This window comes from Vipera berus (assembly GCF_964194415.1).
Source record: "Vipera berus genome assembly, chromosome: 2".
NCBI classification, from domain to species: Eukaryota; Metazoa; Chordata; class Lepidosauria; order Squamata; family Viperidae; genus Vipera; species Vipera berus.
Window position 1 is genome coordinate 189,999,797 of NC_138203.1, and position 23,913 is coordinate 190,023,709.

The following is a 23,913-nucleotide window of genomic DNA, read 5'->3' on the forward strand; positions in this document are numbered from 1 at the left end:
CCCCCCCCATTTAGGCATGTGTTTGGGTGAGACACCTTTTGGTAAATAAATATAAACAAACGCCTTTCAAAAAGCTGCCCTGGTTTTAGACAGCTAGGAAATAACCAAACATTGAGCCTTGGTGGAGCAGTGGGCTAATGCCTCCTTAAGTAACACCAGCTGCCTGCAATTAGTGCAGGTTCGAGTCCCACCAGGCTCAAGGTTGACTCAGCCTTCCATCCTTCCGAGGTAGGTAAAATGAGGACCCAGATTGTTGGGGGCAGTTAAGCTGACTTTGTAATAATGCCGCTTGGGGTGTGTGTGTGAAAGCCCTAACAAGCAGGCATATACATAGAATGAAGGCTACTGCTAAGCTTGTAAGCCGCCCTGAGTCTTCGGAGAAGGGCGGGATATAAATGGGATTAAAATAAAAAATAAATAAATAAAATATTAGATAAACACTTTAGCAATTTTATAGACATATACAAAGTATATTCTTCTGCAGATGGACATTTCAGGATAAGAACATTTTCAAGAGATTTGTGAATGCTCCATATATAGTCTGTCCAGAACATCACAAAAAGCTGCTTCAAGATTTATTTCAAGAAGATAGTCACATCACATTCACAACAACCAGATAAATGGAATCACAAAACACCGATATGTTTTGGTCTCCTCAAAATACCACATGGTAGAAAAATAGGTGTGTGTAACTAACAGAGCTTTTGTCGAAATAATGAATTGGGTATTAGGATGTAGCTATGCAAGCTCTGCCAAAATATATACTTTTCTGCAATGTAACAATGCAACTTCAGAATTGGTGGAGTTTGTTTTGAGTTTGCCACAACTCACAGGTCATCAAATCTTCCTGCCCCATAATTTAACAAAACCATGACTATAATGGTACATTTTGCACATTTCTGAAATTTAACCCTTTGCTTGCCAGCTCAGTGTGATCTACTGCCATTACTCTTCTAATAATTATTTTGATGTTCTAAGTATTAAGTCCTTCTGTTAATATCTCAGTACTAATTTAACTTACTTTCAGCAAAAGCAATAGAAATCTTTGGAAAATTACAGTTAGATTTACTTGTTTAACTTTTTGATAACTTATAATTACACCCATATAGACAAATGAAGGTATTTTACTTTGTAATAATAATAATAATAATAATAATAATAATAATAATAATAATAATAATAATAATAATAATAATAATAGTTGGAAGGGACCTTGGAGGTCATCTAGTCCAACCCCCTGCTCAGGCAGGAAACCCTATACCATTTCAGACAAATGGCTGTCCCATCTCTTTTTAAAGACTTCATCCTTCTCTTCATTAAACTAGACATACCCAATTCCAGCAACCGTTCCTTATATGTTTTAGCCTCCAGTCCCCTAATCATCTTTGTTGCTCTTCTCTGTACTCTTTCTAGCGTTTCAACATCTTTTTTACATCATGGTGACCAAAACTGGATGCAGTATTCCAAGTATGGCCTTACCAAGGCATTGTAAAGTAGTATGAACACTTCATGTGATCTTGATTCTATCCCTCTGTTAATGCAGCCTAGCACTGTGTTTTGGCAACTGCAGCACAATGCTGGCTCATATTGAAGTGATTGTCCACCAGGGCCCCAAGATCCCTCTCACAGTTACTACTATTAAGCAAGGTACCCACTATACTATACCTGTACATTTGTTTTTTCTTGCCTAAATGTAGAACCTTACTTTTTTCACCATCATTAAATTTAATTTTGTTAGATGGCGCCCAATGTTCAAGCCTGTCAAGATCCCCCTGTATCTTAAGCCTGTCTTCTGGAGCGTTGGCTATTACTGCCAGCTTGGTGTTATCTGCAAATTTGATGAGTTCCTCATCTATCCCCTCATCCAAATAATTGATGAAGATGATCTCCATAAACAATTTTAGATTTGTATAGGGATTTCAATGTCAAGTTAGGGCTGATGCTTGGCAACATCTGTCTTTTGTTGTTGTTTTGTTAATTAAGAGATTTGTTGGCAGGGCATTCTCCCCTCCCCCTTGCATTTAATACTTCACAGCTGAAGTAAAAATGTTGTCATTAGAAGAGACCTTTCATAAGACTATCAAGTCTAGGCCCTAAATTTATCTAATTGCACTGTTCATCTTCACTTACATTTACTTCCTTGAGCTGAGGAGCAGTGGAGATTTGGATGAAACATCAAGATAAAATTTGACAAGACTGTGAACTGAGCTTTTACAATACCACATGTTGGTGCAGTACAGCTTTATTTTGGGTACTGGGAAATAAAAAAGGGTCCATGGGCAGATAGATCCTAAGCTACAAGAGACAGATGGCAACTAGCGTGCTCCCTGCTGATGTTCCATCTTTCACACTAGAAAGCAATTTAGAATAAAATAATAAATGATAAGAAAATTAAAAATTAAAATCTCTATTTCAACAGGAAAATTGTCTGCTGTGAGAATATAGATTGCAGTTACTAAGCGTTTGCCATGAATGAAGCTACAGAAATAATTGGCAGCTTGATAGCTATGTTCCTGCTCAGCTTGTGTCCATCATGATTTTTACCCCAAAAGTGAAAGATACATTTCTTTTTACTCTTGTAGCTATTCTTTTGGCCCTTGCCAATTTAGTGATGCCCAAACATAGCCAGATTTCTTACCTTGTTTAAAGGATGACATCTATTATATATACTGTAGTTAACCATACCATGGTGTTAAGCCGTGTGCATGAATCATAATGGGTTAAATGACATGACTTGTGCATCATGATAAGAATAATTAATGACTGACTTTTAAGGGCCAGGATTATTATTATTATTATTATTATTATTATTATTATTATTATTATTATTATTATTATTATTATTATTATTATTATTATTATTATTATTATTATTATTATTATTATTCAGAGGTGCTTTTTACACCACAGCCCACTCTCAGAAGAGACAGTTAACATTAGTTGCTTATGCAGGAGAGAAGACAGCTTATAGATTTCTTGCAAGATAAATTTTGATATGTATATGACCTTTCCAGAGACAGCTTGCTCACTCACTCACTCTGTTCTCTTGATGGTTGTCATCTTTGGTTGCTCCCTTCTACTCTCTTTAGTGCTATGCTAACATTCTTTTAAAAAGGGACGCGGTGGCTCAGTGGGTTAGGACGCTGCGCTTGTCGATCAGAAGGTCGGCAGTTTGGCAGGTCAAATCCCGAGTGCCGCGTAACAGAGTGAGCTCCTGTTACTCGTCCCAGCTTCTGCCAACCTAGCAGTTCGAAAGCACATAAAAATGCAAGTAGAAAAATAGGGACCACTACGGTGGGAAGATAACAGTGTTCCGTGCGCCAAAGGCGTCTAGTCATGCCGTCCACATGACCACGGAGACGTCCTCGGACAAGCGCTGGCTCTTCGGCTTTGAAACGGAGATGAGCACCGGCCCCTAGAGTCAGAAACGACTAGCACGCATGTGCGGGGGAACCTTTACCTTTACCTTTAACATTCTTTTACCCTATCCTTTTTGGTCAGCTTAACAGGGAACGATCTGTGTTTACTTCTTATTTCTTTTCTCCCTCCCTCTCTTTCTCTCTCTCTTTTGAAGAGAAGAGAAACTTGACAAAATTCTCTTTGGTGGGATACGGGATTTGTCATGCACTTCTATGAAGTAGCTATGATCCTCTAGTAGTCTATAGCTCTGCATTTCTCAAGCTTCAATTAATTTGCTAGAGAAGATATGGAAAGGGAACTCCTTCAATGGGAGTTGAAGGAGTTTATTGAATTAGAAACTACCTTGCCACAAAGGAGGCTGAAATACAATCCCCCTGAGCATGTGAGAGAAAATTGGAAACCTTTTTTTTTTCCCCAGGAAAGGCAACTGATTAGAAATAGGAGAGAAAAAATCCATTGCAGTTCAGCTGCTGGCATTTTTGGATACATTTGCTTAGCTTTCAAGCCTTCTTTTATTAATCACAGATTAAACTTTCATCCTATTTTAGATAGTGAAATCCATGTTGTCTTTGCTATAATTAGCATTGCCAGTTGCCTCTGAAGTTTGAAAAAAAAATAGATATTTGAGAGAAATATGTACTGTTCCACATAGATGAAACTATTTTAGAGAACATTAAGATTCTACGAGTGAATAATATTAAGGACAAATCTTATAGTTATTTATTGGGCTTGTCCAAATGTATTTGTTACCACATTGCTTCTGACAAATTAGGTGAAACAGCTATGGACATTTCAGAGAACAATAGAAGAGGATATATGTAGCTGAGGGCTGAATTGTGGAATCTTTGTGTCTCTGAGCTTCATTTTTTTATTACATTTATATCCCGCCCTTCTCCGAAGACTCAGGGTGGCTTACAAGCTTAGCAGTAGCCTTCATTCTATGTATATGCCTGCTTGTTAGGGCTTTCACACACACCCCAAGTGGCATTATTACAAAGTCAGCTTAATTGCCCCCAACAATCTGGGTCCTCATTTTACCTACCTCGGAAGGATGGAAGGCTGAGTCAACCTTGAGCCTGGTGGGATGCGAACCTGCACTAATTGCAGGCAGCTGGTGTTACTTAAGGAGGCATCAGCCCACTGCTCCACCAAGGCTTTACTTGCAGATGTTTCATTACATGATTAGATCATCATTGCTAGTTAGTGTAGGGTTTGCTCCCTGTAGATTGACCTGCCAGTGTTGGTGGGAGTGTGGCTTTCTCGTTGGTAGTGCTTTTATTAGGGTATAGTTTTCTGATTGTTTGTCTAGTGTTATTCCCTGCTTATCTTTCAGAGAATATTCCCTCCTCTGTATTTGAAATGAATCTTACAGTTGGTTTTGGTCATCATGCCATGCAGAGGTTAGATGTTTTATCCTTAGTATTTCTATAACTGAATCTAATACCATAATAAGAAACTTACTGATCATGCCTGGACCATCTACTTTTATATAAGTCTTTCCCAAATTAGGTTTTCTCCAAATGGGCAGATTTTCAACTCCCAGAATTCTAAACAAGAACCCCAGCTTAATAACTTGGAGAGTTACTTCAGTTTATCTTTCTCTTCCTTATAGAATTCACCAGTGGTTTGCCCAGCCTAACATTTGGCATCTAGAGAAATACCATGTTAGATTCTGGAGCACAAATTTATAGCTTTCATGCACACAATATTGTAGCATTGATTACTAGTAGATAGGTTAACTTTTTACCTTTTTAAAATGCACTTCTTTTGGTTCATCTTGTTGAATAAAATCAACATTCATGGGCCAACCTCTCTTCCACAATTTAATCATGGATCTCCCCCACACTTTCTTGTGGATTTTTGAAATGGATTTCCATTTGCTCTGCCTTCAAATGTTTTGTGTACTATTGTGCTACTTCAATTTTACTGAATTTTAGGTATATTAATATATGCTAATTTTAGGCATATTTCATTAATTTAGACACATTATGTAACCCTAAAATAAAGAGTACCAGGAAATCCTAAAACCATGTAAAACCCAAATATAATTTGAGGGTGGGTGGGTACATCTTAGTCATAAATTCTGTGTTTAAGCATTAATTTGGCCTATCCTTTAGTAGTCAGAAGAGTCACTCTGGAAGAGTGGAATATTAACTATGCTGAACTCTTTTTTAAAATAATAATTATAGCCATTTTGGGCCATGAGGGGAAAAAATCCCATAATAGTACTATTATTAGAGCCAATCAAGATGACATAAAACAGTGGGCCAGTTTTTGAATTTCCCACATCTCATTATTGAGCCAAGTATTATAAAAACAGCAGATTCAGAAGCACGAGAAATTAAGTAAGGTGCTTTAGCCAAAAATCATTTTTTCCTTGTCATGAACTCTTTAAGCTCTCTCTTCTTGGGCATCAGAGCTCAAATCCAGAATCTGCTTTCTTAAATACTGTTAACTCAGAGAATCTTTATACCCTAGCATAGGTCTTTTCCTTGAGGAGATAAAATACAATACTTGCATTTTAATGCAACTCAAATCAAAGGGTAAGTGATTATTCTAACTTCACTACTTGGACCCTGAATTTTCCCTGGCATGACTCCATTTTTCTTTCTTATTGTCAAATGATCAGCATATGCAATGTTAGGCAGCAGTTGACTATGCCAGTGTAATATACTTTCCTTTAAACTCATGGACATAATCCAGATGAAGAATAGTGGTGAATGACTGACAGGAGTTTGCATTTCAAATATGAATAATGAAAAGAATGGATATCAAAATAAGGATAACCTTTCATGGAACTGTCCATTTTATACTATTGAATTTCCATTCTATAGCATTTGTATTCACTTTTGCACACCTTGAATTAACTGCCAGATGAACATGCGGTAGATATCTCTGGTACACAAAAGGAGCAAATTGGATGGACTACAGCCATGATAAGATTTATTAATTTTGTATTCTGATTGAAAGAAGTTGTTGCCTTATATCCTGGCCGTAGAAGATGTTAAGACATTATTATTTCTTGCTCATACTCCACCCCTGCCCTGTAAGGGACTGTTTAATTGGCAAGAAGGAGCTTTATGCAGAACCACAACTTTGACATCTGCTCCACTCTTATTTTTCATTCAGTAAGTTCTCGTTCATTCATTCACTCACTGCTTATTACTCCCCAGCCCGTTTCCTCTGGCATCCCTGGAGACCTTCGCCTTGCCATCCCCAGAGGTAGCTTAATCTAGAATGCAAAAAGATGTATTGATGCTGTCTCTATACAGCTACAAGCTTCTGGTTGCAGCCATAAAGAAACGAGAGAAAGAATTAGCCTGTGTGTTTGTGTGGCTCTGCTCCAGTCAATATTTTGATGCATCTGCTGCCAGCGCTGGTCCGAGGGAATCTACCTAGCATTTAAATTTTGATGGCGAGCTGTTTTGAATAATAAGAGTGTAGCCGGCTGTGAGTCAGTGCATGTGTGTTGACTGAAGGGGGAAAAAAAAATCTAAAAGCTTAATGCCTGCTGAACGCTGAGCTGCAGTGCTTTGCTTTTGCCACCACTCCTCCTCCTCCTCCTCTTTCTAGTAGATATTCCAAACTGATTTTTTTTTGTCTTGCTCACTGAAGGGGAGGAACAAAAAATATTATAGCCCCTCACCCAAGTAGCAGTTGCAATGGGTGCTGTAATGGGCACGTTCTCTTCTCTGCAAACCAAACAAAGAAGACCCTCGAGAGGTAAGGACCGTTCCCCCTCCTTCTTTCCCCCAGGTGTTATTAGTGATGTTACCCTTTTCCTTTAGAATCCGAGGGGATTAAAACAAAAAGACCCAAAAGCGTGTGCCACTTGCAACTAACACAGCGAACGCCGATCGTTTGGAGGAAATTTGTAGCAAACGAGGAGAGCTAGCATGCCTCTGTGTCTCTCTGTGTGTGTCTCTGTGTGTTTGTGTATGCCCGTTTCTGTGTTAGGAGCTGCAGAGGGAAGAAAGGGTAGTTTCATTGGGGTCATCGTTGTGGTTGTTCGGAAGAGGGAAGGTGTGCCTGAAATGTTGTAAAGCCAGTATACAAACATGTGTAAGGCGGAGAACTAGAGAGGTAGCAAGCTGGGCAGAGCAGTTGCCTCGAGAAACCTGTTTACTCTGGGTCCCATGGTGTGTGGTTCCTGAAGGGTAGCATCAACATGGGGGACGGAGGGGGGGGGAGGCATTTACCAGCTGCCTTAAAAAAAAAGAATGAGACGTTACTGTTAATTCTGAAAAAAAAGATGTGTAAGAAATGCTGCCGGTGGATGTCAAATGTTTGCCTTTTGGGAGAGGGAGGGAGAAGGAGTGATAGATTTGCGGAGGAGCGGAAGTGAGAGAGCAGTCAAGCAAGCAGCCTTTCAAGCTCTCTCCCTCACCCCAATCCTTTTTCAAATCCTGAAATTGGCAAGATTTGTATATGTAGCATGCTAATATCCTGTAAGTGTGCACCGTTTAGGAGAGGGTGGCGTGTGTGTTTTTTTAGTAGCAATGTTTCCTTAGCTGTATTAACCCCAGAGTTGAAGAGAAATGGGGAGTCCAAAGTTGGAGGCTCACTAGGGAGTAAAATGAAAGAAAACAAGTTGCACAAGATGGCAGCGGATTTAATTTAATTTTGTTTTGTTTTCCTAAATCAACTTGATGTATCTCAAACTGGCTCCAGAAACATCATAATCCGTACAGTTGTGGGCAGCTGTTTAAAAGTAAGGTTTCCTTTTGTGGGAGAAGAAGTTCAGTTCCATAATGGCAGCAATGGGAGAACCAGTTTGTAGATCCACACTCATTGTGGATTGATGGAATAAAGAAGTGTAGTGTAATGGAAGTATGATGACTAAAAAGGTCAACTTTCCCCAATCAGAAATCCTTTCTTAGATTTTGGCTGCCGTCCTTCCCACAACTTCCTAAATCCCACTGAAGTCAATAGGATTTAAGTGGCTTACAGGTATCCATGGTGTTGCTGCCCATATCTTTTTTCATAGATACTAGTGCGAAGGCTATTGCTAAGAAATACTTACACAGTATCACGATCCACATGTTAAATCTGTTGAGGTGATAGGAGTACTTTTGAACTTAGCTGAGTTTTATTGAAATATATTTACTTGGTGTATATATCTATATCTATATCTATATCTATCTATATATCTATATCATCTATATCATCTATATCATCTCTATCTCTATCTCTATCTCTATCTCTCTATCTATCTATCTATCTATCTATCTATCTATCTATCTATCTATCTATCTATCTATCTATCAAAGGTAAAGGTTCTCCTGCACATGCGTGCTAGTTGTTTCCGACTCTAGGGGCTGGTGCTCATCTCCGTTTCAAAACCAAAGAGCCAGCGCTTGTCCAAGGACGTCTCCGTGGTCATGTGGCTGGCATGACTAGATGCCAAAGGTGCACGGAAGGCTGTTACCTTCCCACCGTAGTGGTCCCTATTTTTCTACTTGCATTTTTACGTGCTTTCGAACTGCTAGTTTGGCAGAAGCTGGGACGAGTAACAGGCGCTCACTCTGCTACGCGGCACTCAGGGTTCGACCCGCCAAACTGCCAACCTTCTGATCGACAAGCTCAGCGTCCTAACCCACTGAGCCACCACGTCCCTTAAATATATATAATACTTCATATTAATTTACTGATCTTTGATACTAAAGATGCAAGTTAAAAATAAGTGCTGTTTATTTTTCTGCATGCAGGCTACCATTCTGATTTAACCTGAAATAGTGGAGAAGTTATTCAGAGTCACTTTGAGTTTGCAGTTCCCTCTTCTCCACCATTTTACAACAGGTGGTCCTCCGGGGAAGGAGAAAACAGCTTGAAATGGCTGGTTATTAGATTATTTATTAATTAAGTCTTATTCATTGAGTTTTATAGATATTTGGCCTAGTAGTGGTGGTGGTTCTCTTTCAGCTGCAAGTATCATCAATAATTTTCCTTAAAGTCTATTTAGCAGTGTTCTTGGAGATGCAGTTTTAAGGTTGAAAATAATTCTGGGCTTTCCTGAAATCTGGGTAATTATTGCTTGTTAGTTTTTAAGTTTCTAAATAGATATTTTGCTCTGGTTTCTTTGTAAAAGTCAGAATGTAAGATCAATGGTAAGATGAACTCACTAAGAGAGAGAGAGTCAGGATTTATGGTTTTTAATCCCCTTTCCTTACATTTTTCTAAAGTGGCCGAGTTACCTTTCCTTGCTCCCTGACTTTAAAGAAGTCAAAATGTTGTTGTGAGCAGGACAGGTCTACCTCTTGTCCTTATCCAAATAGGAGCCATGATGCCTACCCGGGAAATAAACTGCAGCAGCCTAGTTGTGTTCCCATGTGGCATGGCCCCTCTTTCCATAGGAATAGTAATGTAGCTGCTCTACATCCAGTTGTAGGTTACAGTAGAAGTAGGAGATGGAAAGAGCCATTGCCTGCTTTCTAATACTGTGCTGCAGGAAATCCATGAAGATGATAGGAAGTCACTCCCAGACTTTATGCAAATAGAAGGACTGATGGAGTGAAATGGGGGCTTTTATTTCAGCAGCCAACAAAATTGAAGCCAATTGGCAGATTCTAGAAATCATCAAGGAGAACAATTTGCATGAACTAAGCAAGTAAGTCGTGTCACACACTACTTTCAGACTGCTGCCTCACACTCTGGAGAACAACTAATGATGAAATGTTACATCTTAGCTGCAGTTTTTCAGGAAGCCCATGCTGATAAAATATTTACGTAATTTTGTTTCCTGCTGCAAGAATACAAAAACACTAGTGAGCTGTGGCATTCCATAAATTCCCACATCTTCACTTGCCTATGTCAATGATAATTTTCTGGAGACCTTAGCAGCTGATTGACTGTAATGAATGCCAGGTTTCCCTTTTATATGAATAATAAATGTTGGGAAAGGAAACTACATTCAAATATATTCTTCTTAATCTATATGTGATAGCAAGTGTCATAACACTTGTGTACAGAAAGAGCTTCCCTTAAAAAAAAAGGTCCCCAAATCAATACCCCATTATAGATGATAAACTAGTATGGTGACTTTGAAGATTTTAAGTTGGAACTGAAACATCCCAAAATTGCTGTGAAGAAAAGTATTCATGGTAAGAATTTATTCCTATCTCCTTAGTTTTCAGTGTAAAAAAATAAAATAAACCCACACAACTTCTTAAACTTTTCTTGTTCAGCCTGTTGCCTATACTATTTTTTCTCTAGAACTTTTTGCTAAGATTTGCTTAAAGTTATCAGAAAACTATAAATTCTATACTTTCATAAGTTTTGATAATATGTTGTGGCTGGATCATATGAAGCAATAAAAAGGTTGGATCATATGAAGAAATAAAATTACATCTAAATATTATCTGTTGTATAATGTAACAGCATGTAACCATGCTATCCATGTATATATCAATTTATTTACATTATAGATCAATAGTTTTGGGTACATAAATGTGTCTGCAGACATGACAATTCAAATGTGAATTACAGATGTATAAATTTGGACTTCAGTAAGGCATTTGATAAAGTAGATCATAACCTACTACTTGATAAGATAGAAAAATGTGGGTTAGACAGCATCACCATCAGATGGATTTGTAGCTGGCTCACCGGCTGTACTCAGCATGTAGTCCTCAATGCAACTGCATCTACATGGAAGGAAGTGTGTAGTGGAGTGCCCCAGGGCTCTGTTCTGAGCCCAATGCTCTTCAACATCTTTATTAATGATTTGGATGAGGGGATAGATGGGGAACTCATCAAATTTACAGACCACACCAAGTTGGCAGGAATAGCCAACACTCCAGAAGATAGGCTTAAGATATAGAAGGATCTTGACAGACTTGAACACTGGGGACAATCTAACAAAATGAAATTAAATGGTGAAAAAAGTAAGGTTCCACATTTGGGAAAGAAAAACCAAATGCACAGGTATAGTTTAGGAGGTAACTTGCTCAATAGTAGTAACTGTGAGAGGGATCTTGGAGTCCTAGTGGACAATCACTTATGTATGAACCAGCAGTGTGCTGCAGCTGCCAAAAAAGCCAACACATGTTAGGCTGCATTAACAGGGATAGAATCAAAATCACAAAACATTCCGGCATCCCGGGACATTCAAAATGTTCCATCTCTTTTTATGGGGGGTGAGTCTTTACCCCCCGTGGATAGGGCGCGCAACTTGGGAGTCCTAGATTCGCGGCTTACCTTAGAAGATCATATAGTAGCCGTGACTAGGGGGGCTTTCGCTCAGGTTCGCCTGGTGCGTCAGTTGCGGCCCTATCTAGACCGGGAGGCCTTGTGTACGGTCACTCATGCGCTCGTGACCTCTCGTCTTGACTACTGCAATGCTCTCTACATGGGGCTTCCCTTGAAGACCACTCGGAGGCTCCAACTGGTACAGAATGCGGCCGCGAGAGTTGTCTTGGGAGTTTCCCGGTACTCCCATGTTACACCTTTGCTCCGCGAGCTGCATTGGTTACCAGTTGTCTTCCGGGTGAGGTTCAAGGTCTTAGTGATGGTTTTTAAGTCCTTACATGGCATGGGTCCGGAATACCTCGGGGAACACCTGCTGCCGGCGTCAACTCCCCTCCGCCCTGTGCGTTCCCACAGAGAGGGCCTCCTCAGGGTGCCTCCGGTCAGAGAATGCCGGCTGGTGGCCCCCAGGGGGAGGGCCTTCTCTGTGGGCGCCCCGGCTCTGTGGAATCAACTGCCGGTTGAGCTCCGGATGGCACCGGATCTCCACTCCTTCTGGCGCGGGTTAAAGACCCACCTATTTGAACAAGCTGGCCTGGCCTGATGGGGAGTTAATTTAGGGTTTTAAATATTTGTATATTTTATTGTTTTATTTCGGGCATTAATTTAATTCTATTTTAACTTTTGTATTTTTGTATTTTTATTATACGCCCTGTTCACCGCCCTGAGTCCTTCGGGAGAAGGGCGGTATAAAAATTTAATAAAACTAAACTAAACTAAACTAAACATGAAGTGTTAATACGACTTTACAATGCCTTGGTAAGGCCACATTGGAATACTGCATCCAGTTTTGGTCACCACAATGTAAAAAAGATGTTGAGACTGTAGAAAGAATGCAGAGAAGAACAACAAAGATGATTAGGGGACTGGAGGCTAAAACATAAAAGGAACGGTTGCTGGAATTGGGTATGTCTACTTTAATGAAGAGAAGGATGAGGGAGGACATGATAGCAGTGTTCCAATATCTCAGGGGCTGCCAGAAAGAAGAGGGAGTCACACTATTCTCTAAAGCTCTTGAAGGCAGGACAAGAAGCAATAGATGGAAACTAATCAAGGAGAGAAGCAATCTATAAATGCAGAGAAACTTCTTGAGAGAACAATTAATCAGTGGAACATCCTGCCTCCAGAAGCTGTGAATGCTCCAACACTGGAAGTCTTTAAGAAGAGATTGGACATCCATTTGTCTGAAATGGTATAGGGTTTCTTGCCTGAGCAGGGGATTGGACTAGATGACCTCCAAGGTCCCTTCCAACTTTATTATTATTATTATTATTGATCATCGCACAGTCAGCCAGATGTTCAGACTGGATTTGGCATTTTTGTCTACCTATCGAGTCCTTACCAAGGACTCGATAGGCAGATGTGGATGTTTGATGGTATTACAGATATTGTCACAGGATGGAAGCAGTTCCTAGTAAGGCCGCCTTTTGCAATTGAATAATGGAGAATTTGTCAATGCCAATGGTGTTCAAGTGGTGCTCCAGTTGTTTTGGGATTGCACCCAAGGTGCCTATTATTATTGGTACTACCCTTGCTTGCCTTTGCTACAATCTTTCTATTTCTATTTGTAGGTCTTTGTATTTTGTTATCTTTTCCAGTTCTTTCTCGTCTATTCTGCTGCCTCCAGGCACTGCCACGTCCACTATATTATTATTATTATTATCTTTCAGAAATGTCAGGAAAATAAGGACAGTATCTTGAAGACATTAAAACAATTTTCTCCATTTCAGAAAGTTGATCTTACTCTGATTTGATCATCATGTTCTTTTTTTCAGAATTCTAACAATTTTGCAGTTAAAATAACAAGAGAATGTGGGTACTTTAAAACTCAGGGAAGCACTTTTATCAGTGTAGTACAGGGGTGTCAAACTGCTGGGCCATGGGCTGGATGTGTCATGCCGAAACCACGCCTACCCCATTGCTGATAATGGATAAAAGTCATGATACGTCGTGACACATCACATGATGTTGCAAGTTTAACACCCCTGGTATAGTACATCTGAAAGGGGCCCTTTGGTCTTCAAACTTGGCATGCTGGCTGAGGAATTCTGGGAGTTGAAGTCCACAAGTTATAAAATGACCAAGTTTGAAGACCCCTGACTTAATGGCACAAAACACAAAACACCCTTCCTAAAAGGTAACTCTTGTGATTTTCTTTCCTCCAATCCCTTCTAGTTCACATAGTTCTCCTAATCATTATTGGAGGACTGAAATCATGTGTCTGCAGCCACTTAGCATTTATATAGAGCCCAAAGGCAGTTGGGAAGTAAAGATGATGCTGTAACTGCTGCATTGCTCTGTATCGTATCAGTTTTACATGTATTTAACACCATTAAAAATAGAAGTCAGTATATATTTATATTAAACCAAATTCAATATATTTTTAACATTGTATGGGCACCACCAGAAAAATGGAGGTAGGTCTAGGCCAGACTAAATAAAACCACATCTGAAGTCACGTCTGTGAAAATTTTCCACAAATTATCAGAACCCAGAAAAGTGACATTTATAATGAGAAGGATTTTATAATGACTTCATGTACTTTGGCTTCCTTCCAAGTCAAATCCTACCCTAGTTGTCTAATGGAAGCCAAAATATATAGGTATTTATGCAGAAAGGGCCAATGTCTTTTTATGTTTTGGTGGATACACACATTTTATTGTATGTGTGAGATTGAAAAGGCATCCAATTCCCATTTCTTGGCAGGATTCACATATTGTGTAACATTACTAAATTGTTGGTTTTGGGCTTAGTATGACATAGGAATTTATCTATTATAGTTTACCAAATCACATTATGTATGAACTATGTCATTATGGCTTATTGAATAAACAAGTGTTTAAAGTATCTTTGCTTAGTGTTATATGTAACTGAAGCTTTATCAGAGTACTTGACAAAATCAGCAGTATCACATTGTTAAACACCTTAGAGAAACATTATTTTATATTTATGTATTATATTTCCAAATTCATATAGTAATCTGAACTCTTTAAAATCCGTCCCTACTGATGAGAACTCCTCCGTAACAGTAAAGTCCCAAATTTCATTTTTATGGAAACAATAACTATGAATGATACATAGGAATAATTTATTTATGATTCATACTTATGGTTCTGTTGAGTGGCCCTCTTCAATCAAAATTTTTCTGTCATCTTGATAAAATTATGCAGAAATCACTGAACTATTAAACTAAATCTTGGGTACTGTATACTTGTCAGTTGGTGAGCTGATTTTAATGATGCTCAGTTTAAATTAATTGATGGTTCTGCATAACAAGAAAATGTTGTCAGGTTGCACTTGTCACCATTGCTGTTACAGTGTCAGACTGGTAAAATTGTGCAGTATTTACAATTAGAATTTGTAAATCAGATACTTGACTTTTATGTGACAAACAAGGGGAAACAAAAAGGACTATACTGGCAAGCAGTTGCTGAGTTTGAAGAAATGGGATGTTTATGAAATTTTGACTGAAGAGGATGAATGGAACCGGTCATTGTGATTAGCAGTCTCACCCGTTACTTAGGAAGAAGTTAGAAACAATATTGCTTTTAACTGACATTTTAAAGAGTTTGCTAAAATTATTCTTTTTGTTCCCTCCAGATCCTGTGTCAAAATAAAGTATAACCATTTATAAACCATTTCATTTATTATCACTCATTAGGGATCAACACAAGCAAATAGCATGTCCTGGCCCATTAAGCCAACCATGGACCGGGGGTTGGGGACCCCTGCCACGGCATGCCAGAAACCAGTCCGTGCAAACAAGCGAAACTCCATCCGTGGGATGCAGGCAGTATGTGAAACTATGCCCCCTCCAGTCCTCAGAAAAACCTTTCTCCATGGAACCAGTCCCTGGTGCTACACTATAGGATCCAGGAGATGCTTAAGACTTTATTTGATTTGATTTATATAGTCACCCATCTCACATATGTGACTCTAGGTGGCTTACCATAAAATAGATAAAACAGACCAAATACATAATATAACAAAGAAAAATACATAGTCATTACAAAATGACTATCAACATAGTCAAGAGATCGACTTACCATAACAATCAGGACCAGATATAAAATTAATTTCAGGGCCTTGCAAAAAGGTCAGCAGGGTCAGGTCAAATCTCAGGAGGAATTATGTTGGGAGTTTGCTGAGATATGAATTTAATACATTATTTTCCAACGAACAGGCGGTATGGCACGAAATGTTCTCCTCCTGGCCCCTGCCAGCTGACACTCCTTAGCCAGTGGCACCTGGCACATACCCCTCCTGCCAGAGTGGGTGGGACTGGTAGAAGAACATGTTTTCTTTAATTCTTTGGTTCCTTTTGTTGCAGATAAATGCAACAAACCTGTAGTTCAAGGATTCACACATAGAGGAAGTCTTAGAAATAACCGGCTGCTTTCTTTCCTCTCTCCAATATTACAGTATATTGCAGCTCTTTTTCATGTCATGACTGACAACAACAAATAAGCATTGTGTGCTTTCAACACTTCCAATGCATAAGCTCCTGAATTCAGAGCAGGGGAGATAGAAATGTTTATAGATCTGAATATCCAGTGAACCTCCCTATCCGAGCAATAATTCATATTTTTCCCATAAACAAGAGGGGGAACTGCAGGACCAGCTGCACACTCTTTTAACAGCAGTGTTTTGGAACAGCAGTCTATTATAGCTGTTATATCAATTCCTTTTGATATTTCCTGGCAGCTTTTCCTAATTGTAACTAAATAGTGCTTTAAGGACCTAATTCTGATGTTATTCTTCTTCACCCAAGTTTTTATATTTGGCATTCATAGAATCAGAACTTTGTGATACCCATAAAACCTTTTAGACTGAAGAATATATACGGTACATATCCAAAATCAATGAATAAAAGGGAGCTGAAAGAATCAAATGGATGGACTAATAAATTTGGGAATGATTTTCTAATCAAAGATGTCAAGCATTACTTCTGATTATCACTGTTTTTTCAAAAGCGTGCAATACACAAGCATCCCAAAACCATGAACTGAATCCTTCAAAGGGTGTCAAACTATCCAGATTAGCACAGTTTCTGTATCTAATTATTATAGTCTATCTGTATTAAGCATCAACTTTTCAGTCTCATCCATCTTGAAGCACGCAGGTGTCCAATAGAGTCATCTAGCCAGAGGCAGTTCACTTGGCCAAAAAAAAGAAGAAAAATCAATGTGAAAAGTGTTCCTTATAGTTATAAAGTTGGAAAGTCACATTGTAATTTATTGATTTGTATCAGCTATCAAATATTAAATCCTGTTGCAAAATATCCAATTTAATAGGTGTCAAAAGTGATCAAATACTGAAATAAAGTCTTAGGAGGCATCAAATAGAGATAACAAACCAACATTTTGCAACTATTTAACCACTCAAATTTCTGGCAAGTTTAATATTTCAAAATTCATAATCATTGTTATTTTTTAATATTCATTTCACTACTCTGGAAAGCTTTAAAAATGGAGGAGTTGCATGCTTCAATGTCGCAGAGAAGATAGCATGCATTACAAAAAGCTGTTCCTCCAATAATAGCATCTGTTCTCAAATCAATGATCTGGGGACTGGAAAGCAGAGTTATGGAGACTTTATCATGCTAGATCAATTCTGTGAGGCCATCCAATTGACATACTTAGCAAATATAATAAAATTTGCTCAGAGGAGCAGATGCCCTTATGAATAACAGAGAATAATACTAAAGCGTGGAATAGGTCTTGCTTCTTGCATCTTTTATAAAATGTTTTATTTTTCTGGTAGGGACAACTTTTAGTCATAGCTTTATTAAAAGTTGATAGGGTCTTCCAGGAGTTAATTACTTTGGGCTCAGTCTAGTCTGGAGATTGTCACTGGGCAAGCAGTCATTGCAGTTCTTAGTTTATTTAATAGGAAAACTATTACCGTAGTTTCCGGCGTATAAGACGATTTTTTAACCCATTAAAATCTTCTCAAAAGTCAGGGGTCATCTTATACGCTGGGTGCTGAAACTTTAGGGACAGGGCTGGCTGGAAAACCTGGAGTGGATCTTCCATTTAGTCTGCGCAGGGAAAGCGGGAACAATTGGAGTAGAAACTGCAGTTTGTGATTTTTTACAGGCTGGGGTCTGGTCGTCTTTCCTTCTCAAGTTGAAGAGCAGCTGTAGGCAGGTGGGGAATGCAAGAGCAACTTGAAAGGCAGGTGTAGCCAGAGCAGCTGCTTAGCTCTAAGGACACATTTGACTCAGGAACTGGGCGGGCTGGCTGGAAAACCTGGAGCGGATCTCCCATTTGGTCTTTTTTTAAAAATCCCATTTATATCCTGCCCTTCTCCGAAGACTCAGGGCGGCTTACAATTTAAAGCACAAATCAATGTGCTTAGCAATAGCCTTCATTCTATGTATATGCCTGCTTATTAGAGCTTTCACACACACACACACCACAAGCAGCCTTATTACAAAGTCAGCTTATTGCTCCCAACAATCTGAGTCCTCATTTTACCTACCTCGGAAGGATGGAAGGCTGACTCAACCTTGAGCCTGGTGGGATGAGAACCTGCACTAATTGCAGGCAGCTGGTGTTACTTAAGGCTCTGCGCAGGGAAAGCTTTAGAGTGAATTAGGAAAAGTGAAAAAGTGAATTAGGAAAATAGGAAACGGTTGCTGGAATTGCGTATGTGTAGTTTAACGAAGAGAAGGGCGAGGGGTGACATGATAGCAGTGATCCAATATCTCAGGGGCTGCCACAAAGAAGAGGGAGCCAAGCTATTCTCCAAAGCACCTGAAAGCAGGACAAGAAGCAATGGATGGAAACTAGTCAAGGAGAGAAGCAACCTAGAACTAAGGAGAAACTTCCTGACAGTTAGAACAATTAACCAGTGGAACAACCTGCCTCCAGAAGTGGTGAATGCTCCAACACTGGAAGTTTTTAAGAAGAGACTGGACAGCCATTTGTCTGAAATGGTATAGGGTTTCCTGCCTTAGCAGGGGTTGGACTAGATGACCTCCAAGGTCCCTTCCAATTATTATTATTATTATTATTATTATTATTATTATTATTATTATTATTATTATTATTATTATTATTATTATTATGTTTAATCCACTTGCACTGTTTTATGTTTACATGTTTGATGACAAACAGCCTTATGTTTATAAGTGACAGTTTTCCTACTAAGTACCTGCATGTCATAAGCATTTGAATTAAAATTACCATATTAAAATCAAATCTGATGTTTTTTAATTTTTATTTGGTGTGCGTTGGAAGAGGGGCAGTCTTATACGGCGAGTATAGCCCAAACCCTATAATTTAACAGGAAATGTAGGGGGTCGTCTTATACACCCAGTCGTCTTGTACGCCGGAAAATACGGTAAGTACAAAAAGAAAACCTGCCACTCGTAGTGCAAAAGAAACCCGTTACCCTATGTGGGGAAAGAAGGCAGATTTAAGTCAAAAGTGCATAGAACTGCACTTTTATAATTAGTATTCTTTTAAATCCAGAGGGAAAGAATGAGACCATCCAAGGAACAGACCTTGGACTGTGCTTCCCCTTTTAAAGTAGGCTTTCTATTTGTTTAGAAGCACAATTTGTACTTGTGGGTGGGAATTTTTCTACCCACGGATTAAAAATGTATGAAAAGCAATTACTGGTGGAGTGTGCTAAAGAGGAAGAACTGAGGCAGGAAGGAGAGCACCAAGGAACAAAAGTATAGAAGGGAAAGAAAAAGAGTCCAGAAATGGGAGTTATAGGTCAACTAGAAGTGGATTACAAAATGTTCTCTGGATAATAGCAGAGGGAGACAGAAATCTGAGCTCCCATCTAGTTGTGAAGACTTTTGCAGGCCTGGTCTGGTAGCTTGAGAGAAATGAAATTCAATTTGGAAACTACCCTTTGTGTTTTCTTATAGAGTTAGATATAAGAGTAGCTCAGTCCTGGTATCAAATTTAATTCAAAATCTTATGTTTGTTCTCAATAGGAAGAGAAGTTGTAATAAAGAGACATCTGCTCGTACCTAGTCCTACACAACTTGGATTAGGAAGAAGAATTTTCCAATAGAAAGCATGATATGATTTCCAACAAACTAGATTCTTAAAAACTCAGTGTAGAGAGCAGGCATGAATGCCATATGCAGCAATTCAGGTCCCCCCCCTTTATTTATTTGTATACAACACATTTCATTACAAAACAATGTTTTATAATGTTAGTGTTTATAACTGAATGGTAGTTTCTCGTCTCAAAATTTCTGATTGCCTTTTCAAATATTTATAGCTTGTATACAAATCTATAGTCACATTTATCACTGTGTATCTAACTATAGGCAGACTTATTAATCAAGTTGATGTCTTTTTCATTTTAGTAGTTTTTCATAATTGCATTCTGTTTTTATTCTTGCTTGCAGCCCAGAGTTCCAACTGATAGATGAGCAGCCATTTATATTTGTTTAATAAATAAAAATAAATTAATTCATCAGTGATGTCTTGCATCAAAAAAATGAGCTAGAGATACTTTTGTACATTCATACGAATCACGTATAAGTGAAAAAGGCATGATGTATTGGCACCCAAATTCACATATATTGTAGGAACTCACAACTAACCACCTGTGGGGAAACTGTATTTAGTCACAGAATATCATCACTAATCTTCCTCCCTATTCTCGGTATTAAAGCTGAGGTACTCCCTGAAATCTCACTGGACAGGTCTTAAACAGAGAAACCTTTCCAACTTTTACAGCCATAGCAAGTCCAGTGCAACCTCTTACACTTGGAGGAGGAGCAAGAGAACTCTTAGCATTCAGAAGAAAAAATCTCGAGTCTCAGGCTTCTAGAAACCCAGCATTCGGGACCTTGGACTAAGGCTAAGGGATAGAAGAAAAGGTTGGATCTAAATTACCTATTCTCCTTCTCTTGTAATCCTCTGCTTTCCCACATCAATATCTCTTTCTGCCCATCACTAATAAGATCCACCTCATTCTCCAATTCCCTATCATTCCTCTAACCCCCTTCTTCCCTCCACAAGGCCTCTCCCATTCTCTCTGGTGGTACCTAGTGTCTCTCTGCTATCTTGCCAGAAATTTTCAGCAGAATGGACTGCAAGGATTGACTGCAGAAATTGCCCATCGCATTGCTTCATTTCCTGGCCTCCCTGTCTCTGTATGCTCATCCTCCATGTCTCAAAGCCAAGAGGGACATGCTTATAGGCTCCTTCTTCCCACCAGCAAAAAGAATGCCCAGGCAGCTGTCCTCTTCCTCAGGCCTTCCCTGCTGTTGCCAATGTTGCCAGTACATGCTCTGGGTTGCTGCTCTGCTCTGGGTGTTGGTCCAGGTCTAACTGAGTTGTAGTAAATAAGGGTGGTATAACAGTAATAATCATCCCAACTGACTTGCAGAGACCTCTGAGGCCCAATGAAAAGAATCTCCAGATAGACTGGGCTCTAGATTGGAAGCAGCTGGTGATGGTAGAGCTGAAGTAACTTGACATTTGATATCCAACAACACTTAATTGCTTTCAAGCTGGGATACAAGAAATTGCTTTAGCCTTCCTTTTTAAACATTTAAAAATGCCTTTTTATTGAACAGTTGACAATAGGAACCTATTAAGAAAATTATATGCAAACTATAAGAATATTCACAGCATCATTTAACAATAAAAGTTCAAATGTATTCATGGTGTAGGCAATAACTGCTTTAACAAGGATGCTAGTAACTGAAATTTTAGAATTTGTTGATTTCAGAAAGCTTGAAAAATATGAACTGGACTAATCAATACTGAACTTATACCCAAAGAAGCTAAATTCCAGAAATTTCAATATAGAAACTTTCAAGTATAGAATATAAATCAGGGAAATATTTAGGATAATTAGTCTCCACACATTCCTGATTATATTTATTTCCAACATATTATATTATAATTTGAAAAGTTGTAACCTAGGCTAATTCTCCTCTTCCGACTCCTCCTGCTGATTATTCTTATAATCTTATCTCTTCTCAAGGTAGTTAAGATAAGGACTGGGTCCACTGATTTTTTAAAAAAAAATTTTGATAGATCTTAATAAATTAACTCTATTAGAACTTAGATTACAATATTCAATCAGTGTAGGTGGCATTGGGATAATCCAAGGCATTTCAAATTTCCTTACTTGTTACTTTAACGATACCGCTGGATCCTATTATGTAAAAACCTAATTCTCTAGATGAGGGTCTAATGCTGAGAAAGATGAAAGAAAAGAGAAAAAGCAGATGTCTAGCAACAAGATTCAGTTATGGTGGAATAAGTGCACCACTGAAGACCTGAAAGACTAAGTTAGGGGCAGCTTGTCCCTATTTTTCTAAAACTATGTGGTCACTAAGAGAATAATAATAATAATAATAATAATAATAATAATAATAATAATAATAATAATAATAATAATAATAATAATAATAATAATAATAATAATAATAATAATAATAATAAACCTTTATTGTCAAAGTACAACATGTGTACATTGAGATTAGCTGAGCGTCCCCCCGTGCTCTCTCCCCCCAACACACAGTGACAACAAACCCTCCATCCCACCACACTATGTGAACCAACTACACCACACACTGGCCTCCCAAGTCAATTCTGTCCAACTTGATGGCTCATAACCACCTATGTAAAATCATATTAGACTAATTATAGAACAATATTGCAAGCTGAGGTTGCCAAATTTCCATGTTCTAATAAGAAAACATTTATTTCTTTATTAACAGTATTTGTATACTGCAAACCTCCAAAGAATCTAAAGAGTTAACAAAAAAAAATCACCCATTTGCATGCCACATCAAATATTCTGCACTGCTAAATGTTGAATGATGAATGACATACTGTAGGTATTTCATTAAGATTTTAATGGTAACTTGGGATAAGCAGCCATCATTTGGGAAATATAGTGTACAAGGTATCTATAAAATTAAGTGGTTTTATATTTTATATATGTGGCAAGACTTGAGCCACAAAGAAGTCCAGAAATGATAGATGAAAAAAGGGACTATTAATGACATCATGGAGGGTTCTACCCCACCTTGAATTAAACATATTTGAATAAGTTAATTGTCTGAAACAGATAATTGCGTAAGAAGGCTATCAATGTATTTACTTCCTTAAATGAAACCTTACATTTTTCAAGATTTTCAACACCAATTGTAGCAAAAGGTTAAAAGATGCAACAATAGTAAGTATGATGAAATTTGATCTTTGTTTTTCACCTTGTCTCAGTTTAAAACAAAATGATTTAAGAGATAATACAAAATAATACTTATGATTTCAATAAGATATATTAGGGGATGTGGAATTTAAAAACTGGATCTTGCATATATTTGTTGGAATTGTTACAAGGTAAAGATTTTTGCTGGGTGATATGTATATAATTAGATTTCACTGGTATCCTGCAGCGCTTTTAGATTCTTTGGAATTTCTTTTAAATAATTTAACGTATTTTGATTCATTTTTTTTTTAAATGCACAGACAAATATAGACTTTCACGTCATGTGGGGTTTTATAGATCCTGCTGGTTTTTTTTAACTGTGTCTGTAATTGGACTAAAACAACCCAGTTAACTTGCTATATTGCAGTTTACAAAGCAGTCAGATGCTCTATAGAACCAGCCAAATCTGTAGTCCAGTTGTCAGTATTCTGAATGAGTAGAAGCTTTCAGATATTTTTCAAAGTCAGTCACACATATGCAACATTTCTCAAGGGCAGTTTTGCTTCTGGAGCACTGTAGTCCAAATGGAATGAACAACATTTATCATAATGCTGTATCCAAACTTGTTTTGCAGAAGGAATTGGCATACTAACCTTAGCAGTGCAGGTATTTATTTAGAAAATTTATATTTATTTATTTATTTGTTTGTTTGTTTTGATTTATATACCGCCTTTTTCCCGAAGGACTCAGGGCGGTTTACAGGGCAAATTAAAACAGTGCAAGGTACAAATTAAAATAAAATAAAATTAATAGCCCCAAAACAGTTTAAAATTTAAAATTTAAAACCTTAAAACCCCTCACTCCAGGCCAGCTAAGTCAAATAGCCAAGTTTTTAGGTCCTGGCGAAATGAGCGAAGGTCGGGGGAGATCCAGAGATTCACAGGCAGCTGATTCCATAGGGCAGGCGTACCCACCGAGAATGCTCTCCCCCTGGGGATCGCCCGCCGGCACTCCCTGACCGGCGGGACCCTGAGGAGGCCCTCCCTGTGGGAGCGCACAGGACGATGGGAAGTGGATGCTGGCAGCAGGTGCTCCCTAAGATAT

The 23,913-nt window shown here is 38.4% G+C and overlaps 1 protein-coding gene across 3 annotated transcripts in view; it reads left to right on the forward strand.

Annotated features, from left to right (window-relative positions):
• Positions 1-7,082: 7,082 nt before the first annotated feature.
• Positions 7,083-23,913, forward strand: part of KCNIP1 (potassium voltage-gated channel interacting protein 1) — a gene marked incomplete at both ends in the record, with an annotated part of 373,406 nt that continues 356,575 nt past the window's right edge. For all 3 annotated transcript variants that reach the window (XM_081321639.1, XM_081321636.1, XM_081321637.1), the window contains one exon: positions 7,083-7,143. In XM_081321639.1, the coding sequence (XP_081177765.1) occupies positions 7,083-7,143 (61 nt within the window). The remainder of the gene's footprint in view (positions 7,144-23,913) is intronic.